This window comes from Dipodomys ordii, unplaced genomic scaffold (assembly GCF_000151885.1).
Source record: "Dipodomys ordii isolate 6190 unplaced genomic scaffold, Dord_2.0 Scaffold44, whole genome shotgun sequence".
NCBI lineage: Eukaryota > Metazoa > Chordata > Mammalia > Rodentia > Heteromyidae > Dipodomys > Dipodomys ordii.
The window spans coordinates 2,820,915-2,836,813 of record NW_012267260.1 but is presented as its reverse complement, the minus strand read 5'-3'; the positions used below and the strand labels follow the sequence as shown (position 1 = coordinate 2,836,813).

The 15,899-nt window shown below is 53.0% G+C and overlaps 2 protein-coding genes across 2 annotated transcripts in view; one reads left to right on the top strand and one right to left on the bottom strand.

Annotated features, from left to right (window-relative positions):
* The window catches only part of Fbxo9 (F-box protein 9), a 14,686-nt gene extending 8,117 nt beyond the window's left edge, over nucleotides 1-6,569 (top strand). The window contains exons 6-12 of the mRNA XM_013019234.1: nucleotides 377-491; nucleotides 843-961; nucleotides 1,160-1,250; nucleotides 2,262-2,357; nucleotides 2,642-2,735; nucleotides 4,030-4,181; nucleotides 6,012-6,569. Coding sequence (XP_012874688.1) covers nucleotides 377-491; nucleotides 843-961; nucleotides 1,160-1,250; nucleotides 2,262-2,357; nucleotides 2,642-2,735; nucleotides 4,030-4,181; nucleotides 6,012-6,120 — 776 coding nt within the window. The 3' untranslated portion in view covers nucleotides 6,121-6,569. The remainder of the gene's footprint in view (nucleotides 1-376; nucleotides 492-842; nucleotides 962-1,159; nucleotides 1,251-2,261; nucleotides 2,358-2,641; nucleotides 2,736-4,029; nucleotides 4,182-6,011) is intronic.
* Nucleotides 6,570-12,520: 5,951 nt separating this feature from the next.
* Nucleotides 12,521-15,899, bottom strand: part of Gcm1 (glial cells missing homolog 1 (Drosophila)) — a 22,825-nt gene continuing 19,446 nt past the window's right edge. Inside the window, exon 6 of the mRNA XM_013019233.1 lies at nucleotides 12,521-14,302. Within this exon, the coding sequence (XP_012874687.1) occupies nucleotides 13,586-14,302 (717 nt within the window). The 3' untranslated portion in view covers nucleotides 12,521-13,585. The remainder of the gene's footprint in view (nucleotides 14,303-15,899) is intronic.

Below are 15,899 nucleotides of genomic sequence, written 5' to 3'. Positions count from 1 at the left end.
TGTGTGAGGTCTGCGCGGTGCTGGGGCTGCGTGAGGTCTGCGCGGTGCTGGGGCTGCGTGAGGTCTGCGCGGTGCTGGGGCTGCGTGAGCTCTGGGTGGTGCTGGGGCTGCGTGAGGTCTGCGCGGTGCTGGGGCTGCGTGAGGTCTGGATGGTGCTGGGGCTGCGTGAGCTCTGGATGGTGCTGGGGCTGCGTGAGGTCTGCGCGGTGCTGGGGCTGCGTGAGGTCTGCGCAGTGCTGGGGCTGCGTGAGGTCTGCACAGTACTGGGGCTGTGTGAGGTCTGGGTGGTGCTGGGGCTGCGTGAGGTCTGCGCGGTACTGGGACTGCATGTGAAGGTGCAGCACGGGTAGGCGAGTCACGGAGATGTCTTGCGCAGCACTGCCAATGGAGGTCCTGATGTACATCTTCCGGTGGGTGGTGTCCAGCGACTTGGACCTCAGGTCACTAGAGCAGCTGTCCTTGGTGTGCAGAGGATTCTACATCTGTGCCAGGTACTGACCTCAGTTTTTCTTCCTCTTGAAAAGAAGGCTGGTGCAAAGCCAGCCTACGCAGAAAAGTTTCAGAGACTTTTATCTCCAACGAAGCAGCAAAAATCTGAAAGTGGGGGTGTGGCTCAACTGGTAGAACACCAGCCTTAAGTGAAGAAAACTAAGCTCCGTGCCCTGGCCCTGAGTCGAGGCCGCAGTGCTGGCACAGAAGAGGGCCGAGCCTCTGCCTTGCCGTTGAGGCTCTGCCCACGCCTTGCACGTAGCACCGTTGGACTGAAAACCGCCGGTAGCAAACGGTGTATCTGCCCGGAGGAAGGTAGCGTGTATTTATTGCCATTGTGCTTTTTTACCTAGAGATCCTGAAATATGGCGCCTGGCTTGTTTGAAAGTGTGGGGCAGAAGCTGCATTAAACGTTTCCCCTACACGTCCTGGAGAGAGATGTTCCTAGAGCGGCCTCGCGTCCGGTTTGATGGTAAGCCTGCTCAGAGCTTAGGGGAAGACTCTTCTGTGCTCATGTGGTCGATAGTGCATAGCTTACTCTTCCACAGCGGACCCAAGAAGCAGATCGAAAGGAAAACTCAATAAAAAATAAAGCTGAACATGGGTTACGTGCTGGTAACTTTCAGTTTTCTTACACTCCTTGAAAAAAAAAATCTTACTTTCTCCCTAGGTGTGTATATCAGCAAAACCACCTACATCCGCCAGGGGGAGCAGTCTCTGGATGGTTTCTACCGAGCCTGGCACCAGGTGGAGTACTACAGGTATGTCTGGCATGAGCTGCCGCCAGGCCCGCTCTCCACTGATAGCATGGCACTTACACTTTGTCCTGCCTCACTTTTGGTTTGTCCCCACACGCCCCCCCCAAACCCAAAAGGTGAGCCCCCACCGTGTCATTCTCTGCAGCCTCTGATTGCGGCGTGGAGCCCTCCCTGCCCCCCGCCCATGTGCACAGGACTGTTGTCACTTAGGAATAGCTGCGTGTGCACACTGATGGCGCTCACTTGTGTGTGGCATTCACTAGCACTTCAGGCAAACACAAAAAAGCTTTATGTGAGGAAATTTGAAAGTGCCACTTCCCTCTAAGGAAGATGAAATGCCTGCAGCTCTGTTATCACATCAGCTTCAAGGAGTTCACAAATACAGTGAGTCTTTTTTTTTTTTGGGTCCGGTCGTGGGGCCTGAACTCTGGGCCTGGGCGCTGTCCCTCAGCTCTTCAGCTCAAGGCTAGCGCTCTACCACTTGAGCCACAGCGCCACTTCCGGCTTTTTTCTTTTTGCTTATGTGGTGCTAAGGAATTGAACCCAGGGCCTCAGGCATGCCAGGCAAGTGCTCTACCAGTGAGCCACCTTCCCAGCCCCACAAATACAGTGAATCTTGACGGGTGTTACCCTCTCATCATTTCTGCCCCATCCCTCTCAAGCCGCTAAGGTTTTTTGTTTGTTGTGTTAGTCCTGGGGCTCGAACTCAGGGCCTGTGCTCTGTCCCTGAGCTCTTTTGCTTAAGGTAGCGATCTACCACTTGAACCACAGCTCCACTTCCAGCTTTTTTTGTGGTTAATTGGAGATAATAATCTGTTGGACTTTGCTTGCCTGGGCTGGCTTCAAACTACGATCCTCAGATCTCAGCCTCCTGTGTAGCTAGGATGACAGGTATGAGCCACAGGCTGAGCCTGTTTACTGATGGCTCACCCGTTCCCCGACCCATGGGGCGGCTTCGGGTACTGGCCCCGGGGTGTGATTGGTGCTCTGTGTGTTGTGCTCCCTCTTCTGCAGGTACATCAGGTTCTTTCCAGACGGCCAGGTGATGATGCTGACCACCCCCGAGGAGCCCCCGGCCATCGTGCCCCGGCTGAGAACCAGGAGTACCAGGTAGTGTTGCTACAGCCTTCTTGCCAGGCAGGCCTCATTCTCCGTGAGCACAGCCAGGGCTCCCGGCTTGCTCCGGATGGTTTTAGGACGCAGTGGCAGGGGCTGGAGGCGGACCTGGGAAGGCCTGTGCAGCCTCCAGCCTCTCTCTCCTGTAGGGCTGTGGAATGGAGGTTTACTCCATCCTAGCCGATTCTTTTCTGGGCAGTTGGTGGCTGTTGTCATAATTCATGATTGCCTTGAAGACATAAATACATGGCTAATAGGTTTAACATGTTATTTTTCAGGACTGATGCTATTCTGCTGGGTCATTATCGTTTGTCACAAGACACAGACAATCAGACCAAAGTATTTGCTGTGATAACTAAGAAGAAAGAAGAAGTGAGTGCCTGAATGGAGCGCCTCCCATCTTGCTTCCCATCCCCTGTGCTGTCAGCTAGAAAGCTCAGAGCACTGTGCGTTCCTGACACCATTACGTAGGGACATGCAGGTGTCTCTGAAGACAGGTGGAGAGTTTGTTTTTGTTTTGTTGGTGGTGTGTATGTGTGCATGCGTGCCAGTACTCAGGGCTTGAACTCAGGGCCTGAGCACTGTCCCTTAGCCTTTTCGTGAAGGCTAGCACTCTACCTCTTGAGCCACAGCTCCACGTCTGTCTTTTTGGTGGTTAACGGGAAATGAGAGTCTCACAGACATTCCTGCTCAGGTTGTCTTTGAATTGCATTCCTCACATCTCAGTGTCCCAAGTAGCTAGGATTACAGCGTGAGCATGGGGGCTTCTGTTGGAGCGCATATTGATCTTCCCTGGATGGTTTTCCTATTGTGGTTCGGGCTTTTACGTGTGGCACGGCAGTGCAGGGGCTCCTTGCAGTACCAGGCAGCGTCGTGCTTCACACGTTCCTTTCCCACTGTCTGTGACACGGAGGCTGCTTCGCAGATGTGCCTGTGCACCCCACCCCCACCCCACCAGCTCCTCCCAGAGTGGGCCTCCTTCCCCGTGGAGAATAAGCTTACCTACTGGAAGTAATCCTCTCTCCTTGTTCTTTCGAAAGGAAAACAAAGCCCAGCAGATGTGGTTGCTGGAATGACTATCATTGCATTCCTGTGTGTTCTTCTAACAGATGGAAGCCCTAGTGTTTACAGAGCTTGTGTGTAGTGCGTTTCTTCTGTCCTGCTGAGTCGAGCTGCACCCGGGCTGCAGGTGTGAGGAGCGGGGCAGTGCACTGTCCTCGGCCACTCGTTGGGCATGGAACCCTTTTAGCATCGTGTGCCAGTGTGGTTAGGGCATGGCTCTGTCTGTGAGTCCTGTCAGCTTGGGGCCTCCCGTTCGCTTCTCTGCCTCCCGCTTGTAAGCTCCTGGGTGGCCAGCTCCTTTCTGAGGGACAGAGGTTGTTGCTTTGTGATCATGATCCTGGCTTTCTTGAGGTCAAAAGTGTCTGGGAAGCCAGGTGTCCCTGGCTCACTCCTATCATCATAGCCACTTGGGAGGTGGAGATGAAGAGGATCAAGGTTCAAGGCCAGCCCAGGCAGGAAAGTTGGGAGACCCCTTCCCGTTAGCACGTGTCAATCTTCCTAGACTGTGAGACTGTGACTGGGGACCAGGCAGGAACAGTGTCCCTCACACATTTGCACAGACGTGAAGTGCCGTCTGGTAACGGCCCACCCTTGTCTGCCACAGAAACCACTGGACTACAAGTACAGATACTTCCGCCGAGTTCCCGTGCAGGAGGCAGACCACAGCTTTCATGTGGGGCTGCAGCTGTGTTCCAGCGGCCACCAGAGGTTCAACAAGCTTGTCTGGATCCATCATTCCTGTCACATGACATACAGGTGGGTGGGCATGGCGCTAGGGGTGCAGGCTAGCCCACGGGTTCTGCGGGGTTGGATTCCTCCGGGTCAGTGTTACAAACCCAAGCCACGAGGCAGCCCTGTTGCCGGGGAGGACAGCCCTTGTGGGAGGGGGTGGGGCACCAGCGTCCGCCGTGGCTTCGGCGTGGCAGGATGGTGGTGTCCCTGCATGGGCCTTCAGCCAGCTCGGCACCGAGCGCAGCGGGCTGGGCCCCTGGTGGTCCCAGGCAGTTTTTCTCTGCATTTGCTTTGTCTTTAGGGATTGTATGTGATTACAGTAAACCCTAGTTAGAAAAATCAGGTGCTAAAAACCAGGAGCTCGTGTACTCCAAAGTCAGATCCGTCGGGGATTCCCGTGTGGAGCTCTTTGCTGTTCAGTGAGGAGGAGCCTGAGAGAAGGAGTGGTTAGAACGGGAGTTGGGAGATGGCGCGTGCGCGTGCGTGTGACACGTGACATTAAAGCTGGCAGGTATGCCGCCCAGGCTGTCTGCTCACTTTGATTCCAAGTCCCAAGTGTCAGGAAAGAGGAAGCAGACCAAAGGAGGGGAGGCAGAGCCCCGCAGGTGAGGTCAGGACTCAGTTCTGCTCGGAGGGATTCCCAGTACTACCCAGCCGAGTTGGAGGGGTGAGGATTGGGTGGGGCGGCGGGGGTGGGGTGGGTTGGGGGGATTGGATTTAAATAGAGCGGAGCCTGGGACTGCTCAGTTTGGGATTTATGATGTCCTTCTGGGCTTTCCAACAAGGCCAGGGTGGACTTTTGCTGAGAAGAGCTCAAGGGTAGGGATTCTGGTAAATTCCAGAGAGATTTTCAGGCGGGTCCCGGGGGAGGGTGGTCGGTGGACCGGGAGAGCAGTACTACGGTACGAGAGCACACAGATTCCCGCTGCCAAGAAGTATCAGTCAGCCCCAAACCGTCTTTCCGCCGGCACCACCATTTCTGCCAGACGGGCTTCTCCACGTATCCAGAGGCCTGAAGCCAGTGCAGACACTTACCTGTCCACCTCTCTCCTTTTTGTCTTTCTCCGTAATCTCTCTCTCTCTCTCTCCCTCCCTCCCTCTTTCCCCCCCTCCCTCCTCCCTTTTTTCCAAGAAAGAAACAACGTTTAAGTGGAGCCACGCTCTGGACAGTGGCTTTTGGCTCAGGCCTGGCGGCCTGGGAAACTCGACTCATCTGTGGGTTTAGTAGGTGCTTGCGAAGCTGTGGAGTTGTCACAGTATTTTAGCAGTCCTCGTCTCTCGGGGTGGAGAGGGCGGAGCGGCTGTGGCAGCGCTGGTGCCCGCCCGCCGTGCACAGCAGTCACACACACACTCAGCTCTAAGAACGCAGCGCATTGGGAAGCACCTCTTAATTCAAACCTTAAATGGCTTATTGCCTTTGACTTAGACACCTTAGGAGTATGTTTAAAGGGCATAATTTTTAAGGCATATTAATTGCCAAATATCAGAGAGAACCTAAATCTCCAAAAGGAGCATTATTAAATTATTGTGCAGGCAGACCACGTAACGTTATACAGCCATAGCAAATGGTTTCTGAAGAATAGAGAAAATACCAGAATATCACATGAAAAGGAAGCAAGCTTGCCAAAAGTGCACGGTCTCGATGTAGAGGTTGGGGTACTTGGGAAAAGCCAAGAAGCAAGGTGGGCGTGGGCCGGGGCTGGCCTGGCGGGGGGTATTCGGAGCGGCTGTTCCTTGTGCTTTGCCACAGTTGTTTCAGAATGCGCCTCGTTATGTCGCATTCCCTTTGCCCTGCGCGCGCCGGAGCTTGGAGCTTGGAGCTTGAGTTGAAGTTTCCTTGTCCTCTCTGTCCAGAGCCACCGGGGAGACGGCAGTGAGTGCTTTTGAGATCGACAAGATGTACACACCGCTGTTCTTTGCCAGAGTGAGGAGCTACACGGCCCTGTCAGAGCGGCCGCTGTGAGCCCCGTGCAGCGCTCTCCGCGTGACGGCATGAGCAGAGCACAGAAGAGCACCTAAGTTATAAATGTACATATATATGGAATCGAAACTTATTTTAAATTGTTGGAATTCCTTTAAGAAGAGTATAAATTATTTTTTTTATTTAAGGGGATTGTTGATTCTTGGGATGTTGTGTTTTAAAATGTAAGTTTAAGCACATTTATGTTGCAAAATACCTTCATACAAGGCGAAAATCATGTCATTTTCCAAGCAGATTCGTGGGTAGATTTCTGTCGCGCAAGTCACCGCCCGATCACCCCAGTACTTTCCCGCATGGGGGCTCCTGCGCTAGTGCTCTTCCCGCATGACTTAGTGTCTCTGCACTAAAGCTCACAATGCGAAAACCTGTCAGGGTTTGTTTGAAGCTGTTTAACCAATAAAGATTTAAAAATGATGTTCCTTTCAAAGAAAGCAATGTGGGTGATTGTTTCTGTTTCAGCAGCTTGGGGACAGCCAGCAGCGGCTCAAAACCTCCGCCTCAGTCCATCACTGGCCTCCGTAGAATCAGCCAGAGCGTAGCTATGTGCAGCGTGCAGATGTGGAAGGGGAAACAGCCCCTCAGCCCTCTAAGAACGGTCTCGGTCACCCTCAGTAAAAGCTCACCCCTCTCTGAGGTGGTTTGAGGATCACATAAAACACCTGCACACAGTGAAAAATACAACTGGGGCTTGGCTCCAGTGTTAGAGCACCAGCCTGGCACGTGCAAGGCCCTCAGTGTATAGAATAAACCTCATAAGTTGGCTCTTTAGCTCAAGGCTAGCGCTCTACCACTTGAGCCACAGCGCCACTTTTGGTTTTTTCGTGGTTAGTAAGAATCTTGTGGACTTTTCTGCCCAGGCTGGCTTTGAACTCAGCCTCTTGAGTAGCTAGGATGACAGGCGTGAGCCACCAGTGCTTGGCTATGTACATCACTTGTGAGTAGATTTAATGGCTTCATGGTCCAATTGTAAGCTTTTAGATATTTTGGTTTTCTGCATTTCTGGAGTGAATGGAACTGTGCCTCAGTCTTCAAATAGGCCTTCACTGCCCTGGAATTCTTTCCAAGTAAAATTACTGAATCAAAGGGTAAATGTTACATATATACAGTTTTCATATCTACAGTTTATTTCTCGTGGCTATGGAGATGCATAAAGGGTTTCAGGCTCGCTCACCATTACACTCGTTCTTCCCACTTTAAATAATGCAGACTTCACTCGTGCTTTTCCTGTGTGCGTGTCTGCCTGCCTCCCACTGGAGGCCGCACCGTGGAGCCCGGTGCACCTTGGGCAGAGGGGCTTCCCGTGACACATCACGGGTGCGTTCATTACGCCTTACACTCACCCTCTTGTTCCCTTCCACGTCCCCGCCTGCTCTGCAATCTGCCATCTTCCTGCGTGGACACGGTAAAGCCTGGTGAACTCCGCGCTGCTAGAGCGCGGATGGCAAAGAGCTGGAACCCACCTCGCCCGACAGAGTCTGCCCTGTCCTCACACGTGGTGATTCTCACTCTTAGGGGAGGCCTCTCCCTCCTGCCTTCTCTGCGTCTCACGGCGCCGCGCTCTTGCTGGGGGTCAGAGCCTGAGGAAGCCGGGGCCGTGTGGCGGGCTCCCCTGACGCCAGGCGTGGCCCCGCCCTGCCATAGCAATTGCAGTCCTCAGTTTGGTGGCAACAAGGCAGGCACAAGGAGAAGCGCGGAGGCCCTGGCCACACAGGTCAGGCTCTGGGGCTGGAGCACGTGACCGAAACGCCCGTGTCCCAGCAGCGGGAGGTGGTAGCAGCTGCGCACCACTTATGGAGGAGGAAGGGGAGAGCGGGATGCTCTCCGCGCCATTCGCCAGGACGCCGCTGATGAGCCACACAGCAGCACTGCAGGATTCATGAGCGAGGTTACGAAGTTTCACAACCCTCAGCCCAACACCGCCGACCCCACCCACCTCCTGCCAAAGGCGAGACACGGCATGAACACAGACCCCAGCCCGGCTGTCCTCAGAGCCCAAGTTGGTAGCCTTCCATCCCTCAGGCTGGAAAGAGGCCTGCCTGGCTGCACCAGCCCACCACGGCGACTCCACCCACACCCGCCGCCCACAAGTCCTGACCACTCATCTTCCACCAGGAGACTCGAACTGAGCTCATAAATGGGGGGGGGGGGGCATGAAGGGCATTTTAAATGCAGGTAGAATAAAACTCAGGAAGAAGAAATAGAATGCACCACAAAATAGAGACTACAAAAGGAAAACTGGAAGACACCCCTCCGAGAAGGCAAATGTGACAGCCAACTTGGCCTTTCATTTCAAAGGTTGAAGTTGGACATTCCCTGAAAAAGTCATTCATGGCTAACTCCTGCGTTAGGAAGCCCGAAGATGAGCGGAGGGAATTCTCGCAGAGGGCTGAGCAGCCAGAACCTGTCACCTTTGACCCTGTCAAAGTACTTCTATATTTGGTTCAAAGAAGTGAAGCAAAACATGTTTTGCCACAAGGTGGCACTCTTGTCCTAGGCTGTCTTCGTTCTTATCTTTCCAGTCAGCTCTAGAATCTGTGAAGTGTGTGTGTGCATGTGTTCATGTGTGCATGTGGGTGGATGTGTGTTCATTCATGTATATGCATATATATTAATGTGTTTGTGTGTATATGTGTGCATGTGTGTGTGGGTATGCATGTATGGGGAGTTGTTTTTCACATTTCCAAGAGAACAGCAACACCTTCATCTTTCTGACTGACTTTCAACATTGCAAAAGAACAGAATCTAAATCAAGTAGAATAGAGTAGACTCTAAACTGAAGTACACACGAAAGGAAAGACACCCTGATTTCTTGACAGGCTCTAAGTCCTGTCATGCTGAACCCAACAACTTCCCAAGAAATCCACTTTCTCCATTAATTAATCTGGCCACTTGGCCTTGGCTGAGGAAACTGAATGTTCTGCTTTGAAATGAATTGGAAGGGGGCGGTGGGTTGAGCCTTTGGGGGTGGGAGAGCTGGGCAGGAGCCAGAGGGAAGCCATCCTGTCTCTGTTTGATGATGGTCAACCTTGGAACTGCCTGTCTTCCCTTCCTGTGGTTTTTTGCTAGGCTCAGCAGTGTTGGTGAGTGGCTACAAATCCACCCAGAGCAGTCACTTACCTGGGACTGGGTTGTGGTCCCTGGAGATGGAGAGACCTTGGGCAAACGGCCTCATTTATTGAGGTCCAACTCAGCGAACATCAGGCCGCCAGTAAAACTGGACTCGGCGACTGGGAATGTGTTTTTAAGTTTGACCTTTAGCTCTAAGGACGTTTCCTCATCCCCCAGACCCACGCTCGCACCCCTGAAGCCCCTCGGTGCTGCTTTCCCATCTTCTTGGTTTCTGGAGGGTTCTTTGCACCATGTCCATGATGGGCTGGGTCCCCGTGGATTCCTGATCTAGAGCGTCACTCCAAGGTGGGCAAGATCATGACAGCTGAATAGAGACCCCCTCCTACCCTCTCTCCCCCCAGAACAAAAGCATTCTGTCTAGAGCTGTATTTTGAAGTGAAGTGGTTGTAGGAAAACAATGGAAATCAACAAGAAGGAAACTGGATGCATGTAAGATTCAGAGAGGCTAGGATCCGCATAGCAAGAGAAATGCCATACTCCCCATGTACACACACACACACACACACACACACACACACCACCACCCAGGCCCTGCAGGGGTGAGGATAAAAGAGTTCTGGAAACCCCGACAGGGCAGACAACTGGCAAGACCGGAAAGTTTCACAATCCTCCCAGGCTGCCGCTCCCTGCGGTAATGCCCTGAAGTCTGCATAGCAGCCTGGCTTTAGAAGGATGATGGTGTGTCTCCAAGCCCCTAGGGGCCTGACGGCGGCTGTCTTGGGATGGGAGCTATCTGTGTCTGCGTGGCTCTGGAGGTCAGGCCCTCTGCCCATTCTCATCTATGGGGCTCCACAGACATCCCACTGGACGGCTTGTGAATGGACTCATTATTAATTACTACTACTAGTAAGGTGTACAAAGAGGTTTGAAGCCCACGTCAGGCTATGAGTACAATGCTTCTTGACCAGAGTCCCTGACTTCCTTCTCCTCGATTTTTCTCCCGCCCACCCTTATTCTCAAGTTGCGTGGTTCAACCTTTACATGGTGAGTGTTGAATGTAATGACTGTTTGCTCACGTACCTCCCTCCATTTACGTGCCCCTTCCCTTAGCCCCCCCCAAACATGTTTCCACTTTCCAGTATTCATTTTGATCAACAGCTTGTCTGTTCAGAGGAGTTCCACCTTTGGCCCCTCCCCGTCAGCTTGTGTGGGTGTATATCCTTACAGCCTGTAGATGTTCTCAGATTTAAATCTAACTTCCATATAGGAAAGAAAACATGGGTCATTTGCCTCCTTGAGCCTGGCTTCTAGGTCCATCTATTTCCTCGCAAATGACAGCATGAGTCTTCCTGAGGGGAATTCCACCGCACACACCTGATCCACCCTCTGTCCTCAGACCTCTGGGCTGTGGCGTGACAGAGGGCGCTTAACCCAATGTGCCCCCCTCCCCCCCCATGACCCAGACCTCCCAAGCCTCTCCCACCGCATAAAGCTCTGCCCTTGCCGAATGGCACGGGGGGGGGGGGGTGGATTGGACGCCCTCGGCCGGTGGAGAGCCGACCTCTGTCTTTCATTTTGTATGTGGATCAAAGGCCGTGGCGTAAGACCTGAAACTGAACCACCAGCCGTAACCAGAGGGGAAATACTTCCACGTGCCAGAACAGGCAGGCCGTGTCTTGGTTTGTGTGTGGCTGTGTTTTCCAATGCGTGGTTTCCTCATTCCTTCCATTGTGCCCACCGCAGGCTACATCCGAGTTTCCGGTCTCTGCTGACAGGGGTTTTCAGAGGAGGGGCTTTATTGCCTTTTCCTTCTGCTCTTAGTTCCCTGCCCACCAGAGGGGAGTTACATCCGTGTGTTTCCACGCACTCGCAGAACACGTGTCAGGAGCGGCTTTGTTGTTACAGCCAGTGTAAATCCACGTGTGACTGGTGTATCCTTCCCCTCCCTGGGTCTGTAGGACTTGCTGTGGGGCCCGTGTGCGCCCCAGGGCTGTGGGGCCAGAGTTTGGGGTGGCTGTTACTATGGTAGGCACAGAAGACGTGGTCGTGTGGTTTGCCTTGCTGCTCTGTGATTGCAAGCCGGTCACACGTGCGGACAAGACGTGGAAAGGCTCCCGAGGGGAGATACGAAAGACATCAAAGACGACCTTGTGTGAGTCCTAAATACACCCCAACAGAGAGAGCCTCGAATTATTTGCAAGCTCCAGGGAAGACTGCAATAAAATTTCATGAAAATGAAAAAGGAGGTGTCTACACACCGGAACTAAGCCCAGAATTCACTTCGTGCCGAACCTCCAGCTCGGTACCAGATATATATATATATAATCTTGTCGGTCATGAGGCCTGAACTCTGGGCCTGGGCGCTGTCCCTCAGCTCTTCAGCTCAAGGCTAGCGCTCTACCCCTTGAGCCACAGCACCACTTCCGGTTTTTTCTGTTTATGTGGCGCTGAGGAATGGAACCCAGGGCCTCAGGCATGCAAGGCAAGAGCTCTACCACTGAGCCACCTTCCCAGCCCCTGTGCTGAATATTTTTAAGCTAGGGTCTCCCTCTCTTTTTGGGCCATCCTGGACTGTGGTCCTCTTATTTTATTCCCCACATAGTTGGTGCTATGGTGTTTGAACTTCTACTCTCAAAAACTATTAACTAAACAAGAAAGTGTCACTGAGCACCAATTAATAAACTCGCCCTGGTGATAGTTATTGGGTCAGCTACTCTACCAAATAAAATGGTATTAACTGTGTTTACTAAGCAATGACTGATTCCAAGAACCTAGCGAAAGTTTATACAAAGCAGCCAGTGCAACTAGTTCCTACTTTAGCCATTTTATTCGTACCACATTTTTATTAAAACCCCATCATAAGCCAGGGGCTTGGCTGAGAAATGCTCATTGTATATAATTGACTTAAAGCAGCCCAAATGTAAAGAAACACAGAAGGCCAATCAAAACCAACTACTGGGAATATTATGCTGGTTTTTTGTTGTTTGTGCCAGCACTGGGACTTGAACTCTGGGCCTGGGCGCTGCCCCTCAGCTGTTCAGCTCAAGGGTAGCGCTCTACCACTTGAGCCACAGCGCCACTTCCGGTTTTCTGGTGGTTTATTGGAGATAAGAGTCTCATGGACTTTCCTGCCTGGTTGGCTTTGAACCTTGATCCTCAGATCTCAGCCTCCTGAGTAGCTAGGATGACAGGCGTGAGCCACCGGCGCCCAGCTTGCTTTTATTTTTGAATATTGTAACTGTGTGCATTCGTTACCAAACAAACAAAAAAAGATCATTTATTTTTTAAAACATTTGTTTATTACATGGTTCATTTCAGAGTTTAGGTCTGGGCTTGCCTTCATTCCAAAGGACTTCAGCATTTATACATGGCCACTTGGCCATGCTAACTGTACAGAGGCATCTCCTTCTTATTTTCTGTTGTTGCTGGGTCTTAAACCCCATGCCCCATACAGCTAAATACAGGCTCCACCTCTAAGCCCTAGCCCTCCGCCCCTAAGAAAGCATTTCTCCCATATTATGAACCGGCACCAAGTTAGATGCCCTAAAGAATGGAGGTCAATGGGTCAGAAGTAAGCTCTAGTGTGAAGGGACCGGAGGGAGGGGAGGGGGAAGGAAAACAGAAACAGCACCACTGGAGTCCTCTTCCTGTGTCCCTGAGTTTTGCCACTCGTTAGCTTTATAAATAATACCGTTGGGTCATGATTCTCATCTTGACAAGTCTTACAATTGACTAGAAAACTTTGTTTTTTCTTGATGCCAGTCGTGGGGCTTGAACTCAGGACCTCATGTTCTTGCATAGCCTTTTCACTACAGGCTGCTGTGTTCTGCCCCTTGAGCCCCACTCCTGGGCGTTTGTTGGCCTGAGTCTTTCAGATTTGTCCGCCCCAGCTGACTGCAGACCTTGATCCTCAGATCTCAGCCTCTTGAACAGCTAGGGTTACAGGCATGAGCCACGGACGCCCGGCTTTAAAAAGCACATTTTTAATGAATGGACCGCATCACAGTCAGAGCATTAAATACTTCATGGAAGAAGACGGTGCTTCCTCTGTCTCCGTGTCTTCATTTCAGTTCCCGAGAATGTGTGGATGAAATTCTAAGTTACTCTATTTTCTTTGTACGGTGGACTAAGAAAACCCAACAGATAAAGCCTCTGAAAGCCCAAAGCCCGGGGAGGCAGCAGGGATGCGGCAGCTCACCCACGGCGCTCCCGTCTCCATTCCTCAGCGGATGAGCGCTCAGGATGAGAACGTACGACGCAGGCTTCGTGTGCTGCCTGCAGCGGCTCTGCGTTTTGGAAACGTTTTCCTAAGGAAGGACATCTTCCAGCCAGCTCCCAAACTCAGGAGAAGGGGGAATGCGGGGGGGGGGGCGGCAGGTTACCGGAAGGGACAGAGGTTGAGCAGCATCTCGTTGTTGAAGGCATCCAAACCCGTGTACATCATGTCTTCATCCAGATCCCATTTGTACCCCCGGGGGGGCAGCGGGTACTGCAGGGCTGGGTGGGCGCCGTAGCCCAGCATTGTGGGGTCTTGCTGGGGCCCGGGGCCTGTGGGGGAAGGCACGTAGCCGTGGAAATCCGCAGGCCCTCTCTCCTCGTACAGCTCAGCGCCCGGGCTTGGCCACGTGGGGTGGCCGGCGGCGTGGGTCACGGGTGGTTCCAGCGGCGTGTGCTGGGGGAAGGGCTCCAGGGGGCTCAGCGGGGGGAAGAAGTCACAGGGGCAGCCGGCCAGAGGGAAGGGGTGGCAGCTGTCACTCAGGGGACTTCTCTCCAAAGCGGCCTGTCTCTGCCTGACCTGCGCGTGGTCATGATCCACGAGGCCCCCCGGGGCGGGGGACACGGGCGCACCCGCTCCGTGGCAGGGTCTTCGGCCGGACACCTTGCGTGTCTCCCCGGCGGGCAGCGACTCTGCCAGCGCCGCCGTCTCCCCCACGTCGTGACTTCTCTTGGGGCAGGAGAAGCAGTCGTTCAGAGAGCTCTGTGGGGCCGCGTTAGCTATTACAGGCCCGCCGTAACTACCAGGCAACTGGACGCCTTCCTGGAATGACCAAGTTAAAGGCAAACCGGCCTGGCTCTGGGCTTCCCCGGGGCGAGGCTGGGAAGGGAAGTGGAAAGCTGTGTGAATAAGTGAAGCTCACCCAGCCGGCTACCGAGTCACAGCCCCATGCTTCCCCGGCTGCTCCTCACTCCCGGCGGGCCTGGAGCCAGACACACGCTAGCCTCACCACAGCCTCTAGGACAGACAGACGGACAGGCTGCCTGCAGTTCTACCATAGAGCTTTCCAACCAGTGAAGAGCAAGCCACCCACTCTGTGGACTCAGGGGAGTGCTTAAGGTGTTCCTTGTTCACACATGCATCCCATAGCCTCAGTAAAACTACTACAGCTTCCAGATGCGTGCCATACTCGGCGGAACTCTCGGGGACTCTCTCTCTCTGGGTCTCTCTGGGTCTCTCTGTCTCTGTCTCTGTCCCCCCCCCCCTTTCGACTTCTCTAAGTGTGGAGTTGAGTGTCGGGCCCCATGGTTTGTTTGTGTTTCTCCTGCAGAGACTTTTCTCTGAACCTCATGGCCCTTCTGTTGAGACCCAAGGACCTCTAGAACACAACGTGGACAATTTGTTTTTCTAAATGAGGGACATGGGTTGTTCTTTAGAATCTGGTTGGGAAGTTCTGCTCTCTCTTGAGCAGAACTATGAGCTTGATAAGAAGACCATGTTAAGCCAGGCCCCCGTGGCTCACTCTAGTTTCCTGAGAGGCAGAGTTTGGGAAGATGTAGTTTGAGGCAAGCCAAGGCAGAACATTTTGGGAGATCCCCTCCCAACCCACAGCTGAGTGTGGTTGCATCCTAGGCTCGATGGGAGGCCAAGAACGCGGGGATCTTGGTTCAAGGCCCGCCTGCCCAGAGAAGATTGAAAGACTCAATCCCCAAGGAGAGAAGCTGAGAGTGGCAGTGTCTGCAGTGATGAGAGACGGACGCAGGTGGACCACAGCTCAGGGGCAGCTCAGGCGGGAAGCCAGAGTCTATCTCAAAAATAACCTGTGGAAAACCGGCCCGGGGGCGCGGCTCCGCAGTAGAGCACCCGCCTAAACTCAAACACAGATAGTTCTAGGAGGAAAGGGCAGCGGCCAAGTGTGGGGGAGGAGACGTGCCCAGGCTGACCTGTGGCTGAGACAGAAAGGTCTGACTACACAACCACAGGACCAGGCCAGCGGAGACCTCGCAGTCCTCCTGCTTCGACCTCCTGTGTGCTGGGCTTACGGACGCCTGTCACCACCCTTGGCTTAGACGCAGTTTATTTCATCTTGGTAGATAAGCCCAGTCAATCATCTGTTTTGAAGACAGATGGACATTTGAGGGACCACTTCCCCCCGGAAAAAAAAAAGAGGCAGGAAGCTAATATCTTGTGAAGACTATTTCAATTCATTTCTATCCTATCAAATATAGCATGAGAAATATAGATCAAGGACAAATGCAATTTTCTTTAAAAACTGTGTCCTACAAATATAAGGAACTTAAGTTTGTTTGTTTGTTTTGGGTCTGGTTGTGGGGCCTGAACTCTGGGCCTGGGCGCTGTCCCTCAGCTCTTCAGCTCAAGGTTAGCTCTCTACCACTTGAGCCACAGCGCCACTTCTGGCTTTTTTCTTTTTGCTTATGTGGTGCTGAGGAATCAAACCCAGGGCCTCAGGCATGCA